This window comes from Rhinoraja longicauda, chromosome 1 (genome assembly GCF_053455715.1).
Source record: "Rhinoraja longicauda isolate Sanriku21f chromosome 1, sRhiLon1.1, whole genome shotgun sequence".
Taxonomy (NCBI): domain Eukaryota; kingdom Metazoa; phylum Chordata; class Chondrichthyes; order Rajiformes; family Arhynchobatidae; genus Rhinoraja; species Rhinoraja longicauda.
The window spans coordinates 62036831-62058460 of NC_135953.1; the positions used below are offsets into that span (position 1 = coordinate 62036831).

At 40.2% G+C, this 21630-nt stretch overlaps 1 protein-coding gene across 1 annotated transcript in view; it reads left to right on the forward strand.

Annotated features, from left to right (window-relative positions):
* scfd2 (sec1 family domain containing 2) overlaps positions 1 to 21630 on the forward strand; it is a 229179-nt gene that overhangs the window by 22424 nt on the left and 185125 nt on the right. Inside the window, exons 3-4 of the mRNA XM_078410453.1 lie at positions 2240 to 2367; positions 13032 to 13207. Coding sequence (XP_078266579.1) covers positions 2240 to 2367; positions 13032 to 13207 — 304 coding nt within the window. The remainder of the gene's footprint in view (positions 1 to 2239; positions 2368 to 13031; positions 13208 to 21630) is intronic.

A 21630-nucleotide genomic window follows, 5' to 3' on the forward strand; every position in this document is an offset into this window, starting at 1 on the left:
AGCTGGTTTCCTGTAGATTTTGATTAGGTTTGATTCTTAGTCATTTCAATAAACCTTTGTTCTTTTTATGTATGTATATGACTTTCTGCCATAATGTGAGTCTTCATTAACCATGAACTTCTATGAATGTGGCCTAGACCAGATTCAGTATTCTAAGCAAAGTTTCATTCGTGTTGCAGAAAACTTGTAAACTGTAGTATGTAAGCCATTGATGTAATAGCTTTTCCAGACCCTCGAGCTTGATGGTGCTAGTTGAAGGGAAGATTTACTGCTGATAGCACACAAGCCTTGATGATGGATTCGCCAGACATCGGACCATATATTCAAGCTTCACCCGTGATTTTTTTTCTCCCCTACTTCTAAGGGTTTGATTAGAATTAATTGCAGAATTGTGCTGTTTCCGAGCTGAAACTACTTTTTGTCCTGCGATCTACACACACGGGCAAGGTTCAGATTTTTCTTGTAGTCTAGAATGCCCTTTGAAGGTCTTGACATTTCTATTCATATATGGAGATGGTAAGGAGAACAGTGTCTGAAATGATGTGTGGAGAAAAACAAATATGTTGATCTGGAAATTTAAACTTGTGAATTTTGACTTTTTTCTCCATGTTTACTGCTAGTTGCATGTTACTAATTGCAAATTCAGACGTAGCAATTTCCATTTTTGATTAGTAAATAAATATTGGTAATAGGCTTAGTCACTGACATGCAAATTCAACACTCCAACTTAAAGATTTAACGCATTTGTACTTTAACCATTGATGTGCATTGTTTATTAAAGTTGGATAAGTAAAAAGTGTTTTCTATTGTGTTTTTTACTCTTATTGATTATTTGTTATCTGCTTAAATGGATTGTAAGAATTTGGAATCAAGAGTGTTTTATTGTCCTACTAGACCAAGTGGACATATTGGGCCCAAACCTCTCCTGCATTGGTGCAGCACCCTCCCCCCCCTTATCCTCCCTTCCCCCCAACCACCTTTATCCTCCCTCGCTCCCCAACCACCCTTATCCTCCCTCCTTGGGAGATAGATTTAAACTTTAAAAGGTGAATAACTTTAAAAATATAACACCGATTTCAATTAAACTTCTTCCATTAGCACATTAGCACCAAAGGGACGAAGGTGAATAAGGTGGGCCTAAAATTGTCACGCTATCGTGTACCGCTTTGGCTCTAGTTCAGGAACAAACAAACAAACAAACGAGAGTTTTAGTATATAGATGTTACGAAGTGAAACAAAGAAATTCTTACTTGCAGTAGCATTCAGGTTTGTAAATGCAGTACTCAATCGATAATATATAATAAACAAACAAAAAAAAGTTCAATAAATTTAAAAACCCAATAAAATGCAAATACAAAACAAATTCTGAAGCCCCAAGTGCAACCAAGGCAGTTTGGAATTTAATTGGAGTTTGTGGTGTTCAATAACCTGATGGTTGGGAAGAAGCTGTTCCTGAACCTGGAAGTTACAGTTTTCAAACTCCTATACCTTCTTTCTGATGGCAGGAGTGAAGTGAGTGGCCAGGATAGTGTGGGACCTTGATGATGCTGACTGCCTTTTTGAGACAGCGTCTGCTGTAGATTGCTTCGATGGTGGGGAGGTCAGTATCCGTGATGGACCGGCTGTATTCACCACTTTTTATAATCTTCATTCCTGGATGTTCGAGTCGCCGAACCAGGCTGTGACGCGACCAGTCAATATGCTCTTCTGTACACAACTCGTACATCACTGTGGAGAAAGGTTTGGGAGGAAGATGTGTCATCACAATTTCTTTCTTAAGATTTGAAGCCAGCAGAATGTTAAAAAAAAGTCCAACCAATAAAGAGAATCTCCAAAAGGGAAGGGCTTGGTCGAGGGCAAATTGGATTCAACTATATTCTGGATAATGTGAGGTAAACTGGCCAATCTGAACATTAGCATCTTATAAAATAACATAAGTGCAAACCCAGCATTTCGCTATCTGGCATATCTCTGGAGCTAGACTGACCGAGGAGATGCAAGTTGCTTTTCCATGGAAAAAAGAGATGCTGGCATTGTTAAGCTCCTGTCTTGCTGTTGTAATCTGATTTTTGTGACCATTTTACCCGCCAACTGCCTTTTGAGGGATGAACAGAGAATAATTTTGCATGTGCATTTTTCGTAAACCAAGCATAAATAGCAGTTCCAGAACATGCACGGAACATGGTCTTTTTATTACAATGTATACTAATGTCATGTTAACCCTGTTATTTCACTGCAGTGACCCTTCATCCAAAGCTCTATGGGAGTCCATGTTAAACATGAAACATAAAGAGGCTGTGATGGAAGTGCGGAGGCACCTAGTGGAAGCTGCTAGCAAGGAGAATCTCCCAATTAAGATGAGCTTGGGTAATATGCGCAACCAATTTACTCTCCTTTTACTTTGACATAATAGCCTGAACGCTCATGATCTCTCCGTTTCTCAAAATACATAGTCTATTTAGTTGTTTCATCTCCTGCCAATATTTGTTTCATAAATACTGCTCGTCTTATGAAACTTTTATTGGGAAACCAAATACCTTTTTATTCCTGTATAGCATAATGACTATATTCATGAATGTCCTTGTTAAAACAGTATTATAAGAACATTTATAAACCTATTTTTCATTTTTTAATGAAATCAGATAAAAAATGTTCCTGAAAATAGTTATGTATTGCTTTTTCTCATTTAATTGGTGCATAATGCTGAGGTTTTCTTTTGTCTCCAACTGAAATAGACCCCTCATTTTCTCTAGTATGGGCTTGAACCCATGAGCAAATTGCAGAATTGAGTAGTACTGAGGGAAGGCCAACAAACGACTGACCAGGCATCTGATATTTCAAAGAGTAATCAGACAATTCTTCTCCATTCTTTCCTTAATCCCTGTATTTGTTCTCCACACATTTAACCAATTTCCTTTTCAAAATAACCAAATTGCCCTAATTGACTGTGTGCAGATATTCTCTCCACCAGCATGCATTTACACGATTTAATACACTTGAATATTGTCATACTGAAATAATTTTGTATTTATTTCAAACATTTGTATTTTTTATTTTCACCTAAAATAAATCCTTCAGTAGATAACTTATCTTTTGTAGAATTCAATCCTCGTTTGAAATAATTCAAATGTTCTCCCCTTGGATATCCCTCGTAAACCTTTTCTCTTTATATGTAAAAGAGCACTCCTGTATCCAGAACTTAGTAAACGTGTGCGAGTCTCTGCTGGCAACTCTGACTTAATGAATACACAGCGCCCTCTTCAGGAGACAGAAATACTGAGAAAGAGGAAAAGAATGACAAGTTGTTTGTATATATGACATGGAGTTAATCAAAAACATATGTGAGATTTCAGTGTTTCTGAGTCGATGCACTGCGTAACTTATGGTGCTCATAGTAAATTATGTTGCTTTTTTTAACCTGATAATCCCTGTATTGCATCATAGTTGATATGAATAAGTATGAAAGCATCAAAAATATCTAGGTTTTCTAGAGAGTGTTGAAGTCTTTGAGAAAGCCCCTGAGATTGGCTCAACAAGGAGCCTTAATGTCTAGCTCCCACAGCGGCTTCATTATGTCGGTGCTGAGGAAACAAAGAATGTATTTTAAAAATATAATAAAAATGTTCAGCAAAGCTCCAGAAAATCTAATTTTCTTTTTGCACTGAAACTAGCTGCACGATGGCAGCTCTGATAGCAAGGGAATTATGAATCACTGAAAGGGCAATTTTCTGCTGGAGAATGTCTGTGCATTTTATGAATCATTATTCTTTAGCAATGTGCTCAGTGGCTTTCTTTTTAGGATTGAAACCCGCTGCTGATTGATAAATGTGGTATTTTTTCCTTTGAACCACTTTGAACAGATTAGCAAGTTTGCAGATGATACTAAAGTGGGGGGCGGTTGCAGATAGTGAAGATGGTTGTGAAAAATTGCAGCAGGATCTTGATCAATCGGCCAAGTGGGCTGAGGAATGGAATTTAATGCAGAAAAATGTGAGTTGTTGCATTTTGGGAAGTCTAACATGGGCAGGACCCACACAGTGAATGGTAGGGCCCTGGGTAGTGTTGTAGAGAAGAGGGATCTAGGAGTGTAGGTGCATAGCTCCCTGAAGGTGAAGTCGAAGGAAGATCAGATGGTCCAAAATGCTTTTTGGCACATTGGCCTTCATCATCCAGAGTATTGAGTATAGAAGTTGGGAGGTTATGTTGCAGTTGTATAAGACGTTGGTGAGGCCACAATTAGAGTATTGTGTTGAGTTCTGGGCACCGTGTAATAGGAAAGATGTTGTCAAGCTGGAACGGGTACAGAGAAGATCTACGAGGCTGTTTCCAGGACTAGAGGGTCTGAGCAGAGGTTGAATAGGCAGGGACTCTATTTCATGGAGTGCAGGAGGATGAGGGGTGATCTTATAGAGGTGTATAAAATCATGAGGAATGGATCGGGTAGATGCACAGAGTCTCTTGCCCATAGGTGAATCGAGGACCGGCGGACATAGGTTTAAGGTGAAGGGAAAAAGATTTAATAGGAATCTGAGGGGTAACTTTCACACAAAGGATGATAGGTGTATGGAACAAGCTGCCAGAGGAGGTAGTTGAGGCAGGGACTATCCTAACATTTAAGAAGCAGTTGGATAGGTACATGGCTAGGACTGGTTTGGAGGGATATGGACCAAATGCTGGCAGGTGGGACCAGTGTAGCTGGGACCTGTTGGCCGGTGTGTGCAAGTTGGGCCGAAGGACCTGTTTCCACGCTTTATATCACTCTATGACTCTTGTCAGTTTTTACTTAGCAAATCCAGTAAAAAGTGTGTTTTCTTGTCGGTGTTGACATTGTGGCATTTGGCTGCATTTGTATATAACAATGTGTATTTTTCCATCTTTGGTGAACATTTGGTGACGCTGATCACCAACTTTGGCGATGCACAGAATCTCTTGCCCAGAGTAGAGGAATCGAGGACCAGAGGACATAAGTTCAAGGTGAAGGGGAAAAAATTTAATAGGAATCTGAGGGGTAACCTTTTCTAGACAGAGGGTGGTGGGTATATGGAACAAGCTGCCAGAGGAGGTAGATGAGGCTGGGACTATCCCAAAGTTCAAGAAACAGTTAGACAAGTACATGGATAGGACAAGTTTGGAGGGATATGGGCCAAACGCAGGCAGGGAGGACTAGTGTAGCTGGGACATGTTGGCTGATGTGGGCAAGTTGGGCCGATGGACCTGTTTCCAACTGTATCACTCTATGACTCTATTGGGCATTTGCAGTTCCATTTGACTTTGTTACTGTAACTGGGAGATGAGCTTTCCAGTTTTGTTTTTCAGGATCAGTCAGGTGTCAAAAGCAGTACAATACACAATACAATATATCTTTATTGTTATTGTACAGGGGTACAACGAGATTGGGAATGCGCCTCCCATACGATGCAACAATTTAATTAGCTAGTCAGTATTAATTTAAACAACCCAATTAAACAAATTGTGACAGTTTTAAACAGAATAAAGTGCAAGTAGATCTGAGCCGGATCATTGTGCGATGTGACCATCCGGCTCAGCAGGACCGGTTCATAGCAGCTATGGCCCTGGGGATGAAGCTGTTCCTGAGTCTGGAGGTGCGGGCGTAGAAGGCCTTGTATCGTCTGCCCGATGGAAGTAGTTCGAACAGACTTGCAGGGGTGTGAAGAGTCTTTGTGGATGCTGGTGGCATTTCTGAGGCATCGTGTGTTGTAGATGCCCTCCAAGGTTGGTAGCTGTGTTCCGATGGTCCTCTGAGCTCTATGGACTACCGGCTGAAGAGCTTTCCTCTCTGCCTCCGTGCAGCTGAGGTACCACACAGGGATGCCATGTGTTAGGATGCTCTCTATGGTGCAGCGGTAGAATGTCGTCAGCAGCTGTTGGGGTAGACCAGACTTCTTCAGTGTTCTTAGGTAGAACAGTCGTTGCTGTGCCTTCTTGACCAGCGCAGCAGTGTTATTGGACCATGTTAGGTCCTCCGAAATGTGAGTGCCCAGAAACTTGAAGCTGGACTCTCTCTCCACACTGTTCCTCGTTGATAAAGATCGGGGCGTATTCCCCGTTATGTGACCTACGGAAGTTGATGATCAGCTCCTTGGTCTTGGTGGTATTTAGGGACAGGTTGTTATCGGAGCACCAGTCCGCCAGGTTCTGCACCTCCGCTCTATAATTTATTTCATCACCGTTGGTGATCAGCCTGATCACCGTTGTGTCGGCTGCAAACTTGACAATGGTGTTGGTGTCGAATGCAGGAACACAGTCGTGTGTGAAGAGGGAGTAGAGCATGGGGCTCAGAACACAGCCCTGTGGTGTGCCGGTACTCAGGGTGATAGTGGAGGACAGGTGCGGGCCCATTCTCACTGCCTGCGGTCGCTCCAGCAGGAAGTCCAGGATCCAGTCGCATAATGACGAGCTGAGGCCTAGCTGGTGGAGTTTGGTGATGAGCTTGGTGGGGATGACAGTGTTGAAGGCAGAGCTATAGTCAATGAATAGCATCCTCACGTACGTGCCCTGTCTCTCCAGGTGAGTCACGACAGTGTGAAGAGCCAGAGAGATGGCATCCTCTGTGGATCTATTTGCCCTGTATGCAAATTGATGTGGGTCCAGTGAGTCAGGGATGCTGGATTTGATGTGTGAGAGGACCAGTCTTTCAAAGCACTTCACGACTATCGGAGTTAGGGCAACCGGACGGTAGTCGTTCAGGTTGGTGATCTTTGCTTTTTTCGGCACTGGCACTATGGTAGCCGACTTCAGCCACTTGGGGACCGTAGCCAGAGATAGTGACAGGTTAAAGATCCAGGTGAATACCTTAGCCAACTGTTCCGCACAGTCCTTAAGTACCCTTCCTTGAACTCCATCAGGGCCTGCAGCCTTGCGTGGGTTGACCCTTTGCAGAGCGCGTTGTACTTCCTGTATGCTCAGTTGCAAGACCAGTCCCTCCGCCTCGGCTGGGGTTCTTCCACTCAAGGTGGTGTTGCCAGTTTCGAAGCAGGCAAAAAAGGTGTTTAGCTCGTTGGTTAGTGTCATATCGCTGTGGGGGCAGGCAGGGCTGCTCTTGTAGCCAGTGATGTCCCTGACACCCTGCCACATGCTTCTGGTGTCCGTGGTGTTGAAGTGGTCTTCCACCCGTTGCCTGTGGGTGTCTTTGGCCCTTTTAATACCTCTGTTCAGGTTTGATCTGGCAACACTGTATGCTGAAGTGTCACCAGATTTATTAGATCAAATCAATTGATAGCTAGTTTTTTCGTGTTTTCAATCTGCCAGGTGTCATTTACTATACTTTGTTCAGATTTTAACTGAAAATTGTACAGTGCCTTGCTTTCATTTAAAAACAATTTAATATATTTGAATTATTTTGCCTGCATAATTGTTTATGCTGCTGGTTATTAACTATAGATGTCCAAGTATTCCATCTCCATGTTCAGTACTTCGATCTTACAGCCAGTCACTCATTTTACAATGTTTTTCAATGGAACCCATTCTAACCAAACAGTCCAGATTTAGTCCTTTTTTCTATTCCTGACCCAACCTAGAGACATTTGAAAAATATCATGCCAGAAACAGGCAGTGAGTCATACTGAGTTCCTTGGAAAAAACAAGACTTTCCAAACTTGGTTGGAGTCCCTTAAACATCATCCTCGTTTCTCCTTGCCACTTAACCTCGTCTCCTCCCAGTTTGCCTTTTTATTCTCCCCCTACCTCCCTTCCACTTCCCTGTTCGTACCCTCCCCCCTCCTCGGCCTCTTGAATGCTGATGTACTCTTCTGCTCTTCTGATGATGAGAAGATGCGGTCCGTGCTTCTGGACTGAGACCTTGGGAGTTGTCCTTCAATTGTAGGTTATCATTACTTTTGTGGTTGACAAAACATAATTTCCTCCTTGGTGTCCTTGGCTACCATTTGCATGGAAGTTTCCATCCTCTGCAGCAAAACAGCTTTGACCGAATCTTTTAGCCTGTCAGACCATGAGAAATCTGTTTCTAACCACGGAGACCAGAAATTCTCCAGTTATAATGTCTATAATACCTTGATATCTATCTCACACTTCCCCCAGCTTTTGATTGTGTATACTAAATATGTAGCTGTCTTGAATGGCTGTGAGCTGTTGTGTTTATCCAGCTTCTGAATTGTCCTTGCACATGAGTGATCTCCAGTTTTTTGCAAAGCAGATAGGTTGGTTAATGTCCTTAACACGCTGTCGGGTTAATTTCTATATTATTGCTTTTCCCTCACTACAGCATTCAATAGGTATGCATTATCAACACTTATCTTCCGGGCCAAGGATATCGTTGGTTGTGAGAAATGTCTCTGATCCTCTCCATTTAGGATATGAGCATTTGACAAGCCTTGGTGCACACCTAGTTAGACATCTCAAGGCTACCAGTGAAATATGTTGGTGTTTAAGATGCTATTTTCATTTTACTCAGCAAAACTTATTCATGCCTCTTGTGTGTTTGTGATTTTCCTTTTGGCATATTCAACGAATTGAACTCTTACACCAGTGTCTTCCTTAAGTTAGTTTTGTTTTAAGAATCAGTTTTTGCATCTTTGGGAGATAAAGTGCTGCTGCCTATCGAAAGCAATGGCTTACGGTTCTGTGCCTTTTTTTCTCTGACATGACCTGTGCAAACAGATTGGCTTTGCCTGCAGTCAAATGATTCAAGCCTGCAATTTATTTTGGCATTTTTGCTTGGGGTTATTGAGTCTTCAGAATCCACAATGTCCAAAAAGACCTGCTGATTACCCTGCGGATTACTTCAGGTCAACTTTATTGTCAATTGAATGTATTCTAAGAGGGATTTGGGGTACTGGTGATCTTCAGGCAAATTCTGCTTGCAGTAACAGTCAGAGGACACAAGGACAAGCTTGTTTCGTGGTCCCAGATAGAAGGATGTTTACTTCATTCCACTCCAACAGTGTGAAGCTCCCTCCATGTAATGGTTCCATCCTATTTATGTATGTAATGACTTCACTATGTCCACGAGCTACATGATTACGCACACGATAAATGAATACACTGCTGACCTGAAACTATTCTGCCATTCTGGATGATTATGGCTGACATGTTTGCCTTCTCCATGTTTACGTATGTCTTGACTATCGATCTGTTTATCTAAATTCAAATTAACGTAGAATTACCAGCCACTTTTGAGTGAGGGCTCTCAATTTCCATTACCATTTATATGACCTCCCAAAATTCCGCACCCGCCTTGACCAGCCTGAATAAGGATGCCTTTGCAGTTTATTATCATCAGGGCGAGCAAAAGGTATGAAATCATTGAAAATTAAGATCGTGATCGGAAATGATATTTGAGGAAACTTTATGGTAATCAAAAACAGGATGTGCACAAATTATGAAAGTTTTTAAAACGTGCCAGTTTCATGGAAGGTCAGTCTTTATCTCAATGCACCTTTCAGAAGGCAAAATTTGGTTTGGAGCACTGAACATTGCGAAAGATGCACTACACCTTTCCCCAAGGCAAATGTAAATTTGCTAGAACATGATCAAAACTTAAATAGTTAGGTTATGAGGGCTAGCTGTATAAATTTGTTTTGTATTTTCTTGAATATGGGATACTGGTGGTTAATTTATATAAATGAAGTTATTAAAATAACTTTAGGTGTCAGTAATCATTTCTAGTGATGTGCAATCCATACTTAGGCTGATGGAATGAGGTGATTTAAAAAAAAAAAAAATTATGGCCTATTGTCAATCTTTTTAATCACGAGAGATTGATGAAAGTAATAGTTATTCCTATATCTTCTTGCTGATTTTTAAGTGAACACATTTCTGTGAATTTATTATTATTTTTCTTTGGTTATTATATTTTGTTGTTGTTTACTTGGTGACCATTCCTAATTTGATTTACCTTGTTTCCTGATGCAATTTGCCTTTTTTTCTCTAATCCCTTTCATTTGCCATCTATTTTCATAATCTCAGTTTTACGAGGCAACTCAGTTGCCTTTTTTTTTTTTTGCATATAAAATCCTTAAGGAGTTGGAGAGGCTAGATGCGGGAAGATTGTTCCCGATGTTGGGGAAGTCCAGAACCAGGGGTCACAGCTTAAGGATGAGGGGGAAGTCTTTTAGGACCGAGATGAGAAAACATTTCTTCACACAGAGAGTGGTGAGTCTGTGGAATTCTCTGCCACAGAAGGTAGTTGAGGCCAGTTCATTGGCTATATTTAAGAGGGAGTTAGATGTGGCCCTTGTGGCTAAAGGGATCAGGGGGTATGGAGAGAAGGCAGGTACAGGTTACTGAGCTGGATGATCAGCCATGATCATATTGAATGGCGGTGCAGGCTCGAAGGGCCGAATGGCCTACTCCTGCACCTATTTTCTATGTTTCTATTCTTGGTTTTCCTCTGTGTGACTTGCAATAAGTTAAATTTTTATTGTGTGTACTTTTCTTAAGACTTTAATTTTGGCCGAATCATTTCATTTAGACCTTCTAACCTCTTACTGTAACAGATTTTAAAAAAAAATCTTGAATATTTTTATGCTTTTATTATTTTCTATCACTCGTCTGAGATCTCACTTCCGAATTTCTCTTTTGTTTAATTTTAGGATCTGTATTCTGTTAAAAATTGTTCTTCGGTCTAGCATCTTTTTTTTCTAAATAAAATCTATTTGTATTATAAAATGAATTATTTTGCTCCTGTAGCAAAGTTTCTGCTCTATGTTCACTTGTTTTCTTTGTTTGCCAGGAGAAAGTACAGTATTGAAAACTACAAATGGGAGCATAAAGTGCTCGAAGGTTTATTGGTTTATAATGTTACTAAGCTGAGTGCAGTGTGCTTCAGTGGAAGCATTTGTTTTTTACTGCAAATGGATGTAATTGTGTTTAGAACGTTTTTAATGTAAGCACAGCTCTGCTCCCCAGTAGCCCGCTTTGTAATTATACTGCATAGCATGGAACATTTTTTGCATGAATCTCAGAAAAAAAGCAAATTGCTCTATTAGTTCTCTGCCAGAATGATAACAGTGGTAATGCTGAAACTGCATTTGCATCAGTTAAGGATGAAATATTGATAAGGTCCCTCATATAGATGTTTGATTCCTGTTGTTGGAACTGTGCTTCAATAAAAATAGATAATTGAGAAAAGCAAATAAGCAAATAGAAAATTTGTCAATTAATATATGCTTTCTTGTTTTTACCCTCTTTGTAACATTTTTCAGTCTATATATATTTATAGTCACGGTCTTGCAGCATGGAAACGATGCCCCATCTAAACTAGCTCCATTTGCCTGCATTTGGCCCTTTAAACCTCTCCTATCTATGTACCAGTCCAAATGTCTTTTTAAATGCCCTTTTCATACCCGTCTCAATCCCCTCATCCAGCAGCTTGTTTCATACACCTACCTTCCCTTGAGTGATAAAGTTGCCCCTCGGGTCCCTATTAAATCTTGAAATCTAAAATCCTCAAAAGGTCTTAAACTGTTCAGTTAGGTCACCTTGTAACTAACATTAGCTGAACTGGTGAGTGCAGGTAAAGTCCTTTCCAATTGTCAGCAGACACTTGCTTCAGGTGAAAGTGTTGTGCGCTAAACAGCTTATCTTGATTTTAACTTTTCAAGAACCATTTCAAGTGATGAGACTCTTACAATTTCTATTTTGCTTCGACCTTGCAGCGTGATCAAAGATACATTGCCAGTGGCCAGTGAACAAAAAATGTTCATTTAGTTCATTTGCTCTGTATGGAGAAATCTTTAAGATGGTTAAAGTTTTCTTTCATTTTATAAACCTACTATTGATTTATGTATCTTGTTGAATTCAGACATAGTAACTTCATATAAGTAGTCTATTTAAATATTATAAATGAAAATAAGAATGGCTCATTACTTTGCATACACATTTCAGCAAGGCACATCAACAAAGCTATTCTTTTAATGATTGGCAATTTGTTTCCAGATATTTCATGTCATAGTGTCATAGTGATACAGTGTGGAAACGGGCCCTTTGGCCCAACTTGCTCACACCGGCCAATATGTCCCAGCTACACTAGTCCCACCTGCCTGCGTTTGATCCATATCCCTCCAAACTTGTCCTATCCATGTACCTATCTAACTGTTTATTAAACGTTGGGATAGTCCCAGCCTCAACTACCTCCTCTTGCAGCTTGTTCCATACATCCACCACCCATTGCGTGAAAAAGTTACCCCTCAGATTCCTATTAAATCTTTTCCCCTTCACCTTGAACCTGTGTCCTCCAGTCCTTGATTCCCCTACTCTGGGCAACAAATTCTGTGCATCTACCCAATTTATTCCTCATGACTTTATACACCTCTATAAGATCACCCCATATCCTTCCGCGCTCCAAGGAATAGAGACCCAGCCTACTCTACCTCTCCCTATTGCTCAGACCCTCTAGTCCTGGCAACATCCCCGTAAATATTCGCTGAACCCTTTCAAGCTTGACAATAGCTTTCCGATAACATGGTGCCCAGAACTGAACCCAATACTCTAAATGCAGTCTCACCAGTCACCAACGACTTATACAACTGCTGCATGACCTCCAAAATTCTATACTTAATACTCTGACTGATGAAGGCCAATGTGCCAAAAGCCTTTTTGACCACCTTATCTACCTGTGACTCAACCTTCAAGGAACCATGCACCTGCACTCCTAGATCCCTCTGCTCTACAACACTCCCTAGAGGCCTACCATTCACTGTGTAGAATGCCCTTGTTAGATGTCCTAAAATGCAACACCTCACAGTTAAAAAATAAAAATCTGCTGGCACTTCTGCTATTTAACCAACTACTGAGGGGAACTCTGATTTGAATTTCATGAAGTACATGTTTTGGTACTTTAGTAAAAGATTTCTATTTTGAGTGAAGAATGGACAAGGTGATAATTGATCCTAGTTGTGCAGCGAAGCCCACTATTTCTGATTGTTTATGATGCATGGCAATGAAGTCAATGAAGCTGATTTTAGTTGTACTCATCTGTTCAAAATATCCCACCTGATTTGCTTCATTCTAAATGTGCAATAAGAATTTTCATGATCCTTTTCTTGTTGCAGGCAGAGTCACACCTGAACAACTCAACTCGTATGTCCAATTATTCAAGACCAATTTGAAAGTTTTGGAGAATCACTGTGGGCTCTTGCAGCTTACCATGGCAACAGTGCAGACTTTGAGACATACATGCTACTCAAAATGGGACAACTTTCTTGCTTTTGAACGGCTGCTTTTGCAGGTTTGCTTTTACCTACTTTAGTTTTCATTAGCATATTTCAACAAGAAGCACAATCATAATATATTTTAAAAACTTTTTAAATGTAGCCATTTTTTGCGATCTGGAGAATTCCAGAAGGGATGTAGATTCAGGGAAGGTCTAGACAACACATTTCCAAATCAGGGTGGTGCACATCTTGGGGGGTGATCAAAAGATGGTGATCCTCCAGTAACAACCCTTGTTCTTCTTGGTGATTATTATTAGATTTGGAAGATGCTGTCAAAGGAACTTCAGCAAAGAACTGCAGTCATGCGCATTTCAATCACTGTGTGCAGATGGTTGAAGGAGTGAATGCTGAAGGTGGTTGAAGGGGTACCAACCAGTCAATCGATCTGCTTTGTCCTGGATGATGTTGAGCTTGTGAGATTTGTTGGTGTTTCACTCATTCAGGCGGGTGGAGAGTATGTTATTGAGTGTCTGACTTTTGCCATGCAGTTAGTGATAGATCTTGGCAGGCTAACAGAAATATATATAAATGACGAATGAAGGCACTGAAGGAATGGTTGTGAAATTTGCTGAAGGTACAAAGGTAGGAAAGTGAGTTATGAAAAGAGCACAAGGTAGCTTCAAAGTTACATAAATAGGTAAATCAATGGGCAAAAATCTATCGCAAGGGATTGTGATGTGGGTAAATGTGAAATGTCATTTTTGCAGGACAAATATGAAGGAAGTATATATCTAAATTGAGGGAGAAGGCAGCAGGGATTATGTCCATGTGTACAATTCTCAAAATGTTACTTGAGGTACACCAAATAATTAGAAAAGAAAACCAAATGTTATTGTTTACTGCCAGGTAATTAAATGCAAATTTAGAAGTTTTGCTTCAGTTATGTGGGACATGGGTGAGACAGCATCTGGAGTACCATGTACATTTATGGACTCCTTGGATTAGTGTGTTGGAAGCATTTCAAGAAGATTGATTGGGGTCTTACTTGGAATGAATATAAGGAATAAGGTTAGATGGGCTTGACTTTTATTCACGGAAGTTTAGAAGAGTAAGGCGAGGGTTGATTAGAATATATAAGATCCTGAGGGGTCTTGAAGGTGGTAAATGGATAGTGTTTTATATTTTGGTAGAATCCAACACCAGAATCATTTTGAAAGTAAGGGGTCATCATAAGTTAGGGGTCACTTGTTTAAGCCAACTTCCATTCAGCATGGGTCAAAATGACCTGTGCTGATTTAAATCTCAGGGAGTTAACACTGAGGGGAGCCCTGAGATCATGCACACAGCAGATGTTATTCAATTATGCACAAGCTCTTGATCAGCCATGATCGTATTGAATGGCGGTGCTGGCTCGAAGGGGCGAATGGCCTACTCCTGCACCTATTGTCTATGTTCCTATCATTAATGAGATGAGGTGACATTTTATTACGTCAAAGACTTCAGAATGTTTTGTACTCCTCCACAACGTATTTGGAAAAAGCGCCTATGGATATTTTAAAGTTAACATAAAATACATTTTAGAAGAGCAAAGGAGTAGATGTTCTAGGGGGAGACTGGAATACTAATTTGAGGGTACAGTCATGGTCTTGCTGAATGTGTTAGTAGACTCCAGGGTCTGAGGAACTTACTACTTCAACCCATTGTAGTATAAGAAAATAACTGCAGATGCTGGTACAAATCGAAGGTATTTATTCACAAAATGCTGGAGTAACTCAGCAGGTCAGGCAGCATCTCGGGCTTTCTGTCATGGGCCTCCTCCAGTGCCATAGTGAGGCCCACTGGAAAATGGAGGAGCAGCACCTCATATTTCGCTTGGGCAGCTTGCAGCCCAGTGGTATGAACATCGACTTCTCCAACTTTAGATAGTTCCTCTGTCCCTCTCTTCCCCTCCTCCTTCCCAGATCTCCCTCTATCTTCCTGTCTCCACCTATATCCTTCCTTTGTCCCGCCCCCCTGACATCAGTCTGAAGAAGGGTCTCGACACGAAACTTCAACCCATTTCTTCATTGGTATATATCATCATTCAGTCCCATAATCTCCAATGCTATTTTTTTTAAATAATGCTTATTTCTTTAAACTTGTTCACTTGAGACCTGTAATTCTCCCCTATTTAGGTGAGATGTATTGTTTGCTCTTCCATGGTCAGAAAATATTTGTTAATTTCTCCACTGTTTTCTTATTCCCCAGTATGATCATTCCTGTATCAGTATGTATGTGACCTACATGAACTTGAACAAAATCTTTTCCTCTTTATATGTGTCTGGAAGCTTTTGCAGTCTACCGTTACATTTTCTTGATAGACTCTTGTCAATTCTTCTTTCCCATCCTTCATCATTGCCTTGGTATTTATTTTTGCCTATTTTGGACATTTGCACAACCTTCAGGCTTACTGCTCTTGGCAACGTAACCTTTCCTTTTGATCTGATACTATCTTTCATTTCTCTTCATTTCTGTCTGGATCCCTTTTCCTGTTTATGTTTTTTTTGCCTTTTGAAGATATCTCCTATTTGTAAATTATGTGTTCTCTTAAACATGAGCATTGCTTGTTTATTGTCATACTGTTTAATGCAGATTCCCCTCTTATCGTAGCCAACTCATGTCTCTTATTTTGATTGTTTGCTTTATGTTCATAATATTATTTCCCATATTTCATCATGATGCAGAAAGGCACCATTTGGCTCTTTGAGTTTATTCCTTGCTCCCCTCTCAACATATTTATCTCAAACTATTTTTATACACTTCATGATTTTGGCCTCCACATTATTGCTGCTACTGTTAATTAAACAGTCCATATGTAAATTAAAGTGGCCAAAGGTTAATTTATATCCTTTGTTAAATGGATCACTTATTCTCTGTTACATGCCTTGTCCTGCATTGTCACTTTTTTACTTATCCAGATGCAACCCCCCCCCCAATATTTTCTGTGCCGTACTATTTCTGACCTCCACTCCACTCAATTCTCTGAGACCTCCATGGTGTTATTTGAATTAAGATTCTTTCCCATTTTTTAATACCTTAGAGTCATAAGTGTTAAACAATATGAAAACAGTCCCTTCAGCCCATTTCTCGGCTGAAGTTGCCTTCCTGAGCTAGTTCCATTTGTGTCCATTTGGTCACCAACGCTCCAAACCGATCCTATCCATGCACTTGTCTAATTGTCCGTGAAACCTTGATGTGAAAAAGGTTGATCCTCGGATCTTCTTTAAATCATGTTGACGATGAACACACTATTGAGTAAACTAAAGCTATTTTTAGGCTTTTAATTTTTAGATTTAGAGATACAGCGCAGAAACAGGCCCTTCGGCCCACCGGGTCCGCGCCGCCCAGCGATCCCCGCACATTAACACTATCCTACACCCACTAGGGACAATTTTTACATTTGCCCAGCCAATCAACCTACAAACCTGTACGTCTTTGGAGTGTGGGAGGAAACCGAAGATCTCGGAGAAAACCCACGGGGAGAACGTACAAGTACAGCACCTGTAGTCAGGATCGAACCTGAGTCTCCGGCGCTGCATTCGCTATAAGGCAGCAACTCTACCACTGCGCCACCGTGCCGCCTCAGGTCTTATCACAGAGTATTTCCCAAAACCCTCGGTTGTTCCAATACAGCCTGCCCAACTTCCTTCATTCTAACCCGAATACCCTTGAGGTCTTAGCTTGTACCATGTTCTTTCCATCCATCACCTACTTTAGATTATCTCATCGTTAAAATTGTGCTTTGAGTGAAGAAGGGGTATCACAGCATATATCCCTGATAAAACCTTGGATCCTGGAATGACTTTTCATATAATTTCAGCTATAATTTTCCCTTTCCAAAAGCTGAAAAATTATTCAGCATATCATAACTTTGTAAATGATGCACACTCTAATTTCAAATAATTATTGTCATCTTTCTATTTTTTTAATTTTAAGTTGTGCGTGTGTATACTCGTATCGCAAAAACAATTTGTTGTTGCTGCTGTAAATAATAACATGGAAAACCCAGGAGGTAATTACTTTGCATTCTAAGATTGTATCCATTCTAAGAATTTCCATATCACAATGGAGTTAACAATCTGCCTTTAAATTGTAGTGCAATTCTGAAATATATTATTGAAAATGCACGATTTTGGATTAAACTTACATTTCAGTTCACCTTAAAATTCATGCCTTTTCTCTTGTCCAATCCAGGAGTGAACTTTCATGACTAACTTTGTACTGTCTGTATATTTAAACTTCATGTTTACTGGAAGTGAACTGCAATACCTTTTTCTCACAAGATTATACATTGCTCATTCTCAGACATAGCTAATACTTTCTAAATTGACTTGCTAAATATAATGAATATCTGAACTAATGATTACAACAGACAGTAGCAGTGGTTTGTTTAGTTTGTCCAAATGGCATAACACTTTTGAACCAGTTTTTGTGAACGAAACAAATCCATTAACTGAGTTATCTTAGCTTGACAAACAATAACAAAGAATAAACTTTTCTTATAAAGAAACAATCAGGAAGCTAAAACTTTTACCCATTAAACTCTTTGAAACATAGTCCTGCAACTTTCAAGTCTATCTGCGAAAGACATCAAACTAGAATATTGAGTCAGAGTCATCAGCCAGAGTATTGAGTATAGACGTTGGGAGGTCATGTTGCAGTTGTATACGACGTTGGTGAGGCCGCATTTGAGGTTTTGTGTTCAATTCTGGGCACCATGTTATAGGAAAGATGTTGCCAAGTACGAAAGGGTACAGAGAAGGTTTATGAGAATATTGCCAGGACTAGGGGAGAGGTTGAGTAGGCTGGGACTCTATCCCTTGGAGCACAGGAAGATGAGGGGTGATCTTATAGAGGTGTATAAAATCATGAGAGGAATAGATCGGGTAAATGCACAGAGGCTCTTGCCCAGAGTAGGTGAATCGAAGACCAGAGGACATGGGTTTAAGATGAAAGGGAAAAGATTTAACAGGAATCCGAAGGGTGACTTTTTCACCCAAAGGGTGGTAGGTGTATGGAACAAGCTGCCATAGAAGGTAGTTGAGGCAGGGACTGTCCAATGTTTAAGAAACAGTCGGACAGGTACATGGGGAGGATGGATTTGGAGGGTTATGGACTAAGAGCGGGCAGGTGAGATTCGTGTAGCTGGAACCTGTTGGCCGGTGTGGGCAAATTGGGCCTGTTTCCATGATGTATCACTCTATGACTTTATGACAGCAACTGAGGCACTTTATTTAATGAGCAACTACTTCTGGAGTTCAACCTTTAACTCACAGCACCAAAACGATGTTTGATTGAGCTATGGTAGACAAAAACTGCTAGAGAAACTCAGCGGGCCAGGCAACATCTCTGGAGAGAAGGAATGGGTGACATTTTGGGTCGAGACCCTTCTTCAGACTCGGATTAGACTCAATTAGATTGAGCTACACTCTTCTGAGTTCACTGAAATCATTGAATCACTGAAATCATGAATCATTGAAACATGCCAATCACTACATGATAGATGCAGGGATGACATTTCACCACTGGGATGTCTCAGACTAGGAGTCATGATGTTAAAATCATGGGCCGGACTATCAAGATTAAGGTGTAAAGACATTGCCTCGTCCAGAGATCAGTGAATCTTTGGAAGCTTTGGCCAAGAGGACAATTGAGGCGTGGACATTGAGTATGTTCATGATGAGGACTGATATTTTTTTCATATTCATGGAATCAAGGAATATTGTGTTAGTGCAGGTGATTTCATAGTGTAAAGGATCAGCCATGCTTTTATTGAATTTTTTTGTAGAATCTGGATGAATTCTCTATTCCGTTAATAAACATTCTGTTTATTCTAAATGTGATACAGTTTTGGAACAAAGCTAAGGATAAAGTTGCAGAATGATTACAATTGGGAACTAAATACTTCAGGGTGTTTAACATTTCAGAAAAAGGCAAGATGGAAAAGTTGGGAATTTTACAAGTGGTTTGCAGCACTTCAATGTGAGGCAAGGGATAAAGGGAACTTAAATGTTCGACATATCAAGCACGCCACTTTAAATGTTCATGTTGGTGGTGAGAATGTAATGAGCTGATACAAACTTTGGCCAAATGCATCCCAAAAGTTAGAGGTCCAAAAGATTCCTGTGTACATGATTCACTGATGGAAAACATCAATCAAAACATGGAGAGGGCTTATTAAAAAATTGTAGTGTGCTAATCATTTATCTTCAAAATAACTAAGAAAATCATATTGACAAAGGGAGTCTTGGGTTCGTAGAATGCATTTGGAACAGTTTCTTGGAGCAATATGTTTGGACCCTGCCAGAGATCAGGCCATTTTATATTTGCTCATCTGTAACAAGCCAGGATTATTTAATTGACCTAATACATTAACGTTCTCTGCAGATGGCAACTCAACTGTTTTGGATACAGTATTCAGCATATTTGATTTTAATTTCTGATTTCCAGAATCTGCAACATTTTGTATTTTGATGCTAATATGTCACATATAGGTTGACATATTTAAACCTCTAATTCGAGTCTTAAATTGTAATATAGTCACATAGAACTGCGAGCAAGTGTCAACTAGATTAGACAATAGATAAGCTTGTAAACAAATGCATCATAATATTAGTGAACATACATCAGGAAATAAAGATGGTAGGTGTATGGAACAAGCTGCCAGAGGAGGTAGTTGAGGCAGGGACTATCCCAATGGTTAAGAAACAGTCGGACAGGTACATGGATAGGACAAGTTTGGAGGGATATGGACCAAACACAGGCAGGTGGGACTAGTGTAGCCGAAGGGCCTGTTTCCACACTGTATCACTCTATGACTGTGTTGTGGGAAAAGTAATCCACCTCGATTCAAGGAAGAAGTTAACAATATCATCGGATTAAAAGAAAGGTCCAAAAGTCATAAACATTAGAAACCTGCGGATTGGGTGACATTTTAAAATCAAGAGGATTGATGAATAAGAGGACAATAAAAATGAGAAAAGGATATTATTTTATATTTCTTGCTAATTTAAAGGTATACGGAGAGAATGAGAAAGCAAATTGGTGGAAAAAAAGAGATGGCTTCAGTAATAATGTATGCAGTTGTTATAATCTTTCAAAGTTCTCTAGAAAGATTCTGGGAAATCCTCAGTGGCTTGGTGAATGGCAAGTTTGACATCAGCATTAATTGAAAATGTGTGCAAAAGAAAACTGGGATCTTCATACAATTTGCCAAACTGGAACTTCCTCAATTGTCGGAAAATACAGAATCCAGCGTTAGGGAAATTATGATACAGAGCATTTAGAAAAATAAAAATGAGATTTGGTAGAGTTGCAACAAGATCAAGATGAACTGGGAAAGTGGAGCAAGAAATGGCAGATGCAATTTAACTCTGATGAGTGCAATGTTGTGCATTTCACGAAGTTAACCCAGGGCACGACGTATACAGTTAATGGTAAGGCCCTGGAGAATGTTGCAGAATAAAATGACCGAAATATACAGGTGGATTGTATACACTGGAATACACAGTGTACACTGTGTACACTGGTAGGCTTGTATACACTGGAATTTAGAAGTAGGCTTGTATACACTGGAATTTAGAAGGATGAGAGGGGATCTTATTGAAACATAAAATTATTAAGGGATTAAACACGTTAGAGGCAGGAAACATGTTCCCAGTGTTGGGGGAGTCCAGAACCAGGGGCTACTGTTTAAGAATAAGGGGTAGGCCATTTAGAACGGAGATGAGGAAAAACGTTTTCAGTCAGAGAGTTGTAAACATGTGGAATTCTCTGCCCCAGAAGGCAGTGGAGGCCAATTCTCTGGATGCTTTCAAGAGAGAGCTAGATAGAGCTCTTAAAGATAGCGGAGTCAGGGGGTATGGGGAGAAGGCAGGAACGGGGTACTGATTGTGAATGATCAGCCATGATCACATTGAATAGTGGTGCTGGCTCAAAGGGCCGAATGGCCTACTCCTGCGTCTATTGTCTAGATTGTTTCCTGAAAGTAGTAACACAGGTAGATAGGATGGTGAAGGCATTTGGCACACTTGCTTTTATTGGTCAGGGCATTGATTATAGGGGTTGGGACATTATGTTACAACTGTACAAGTCATTACTGTCACCGCAGTTGGAGTATTATATGCAATTCTGATCAGCCAGCTATAGGAAGATGTCATCAAGAATTAAGTCTGTAGAAAGGATTCATGAAAATGTTACAAGGACTGGAGGGCTAGTGTGATAAGGACAGTCCAGATTGAGCCGGGCATTTCTATGCAATGATTGAAATTGTGGGATGATCTTAAAGAGATATATAAAGTCATGAGGTGTGTAGATGAGACAAGTGGTAATGGTCTTTTTCACAGGGTAGGGGAATCTCAAACTTGAGGGCGAGATATATAGCAAGAGGGGAAAGACTGAAAAGGGAACTGAGTGGTGGATGTATGGAATGAGCTACCAGAGGAAGCTGTGGAGGTGG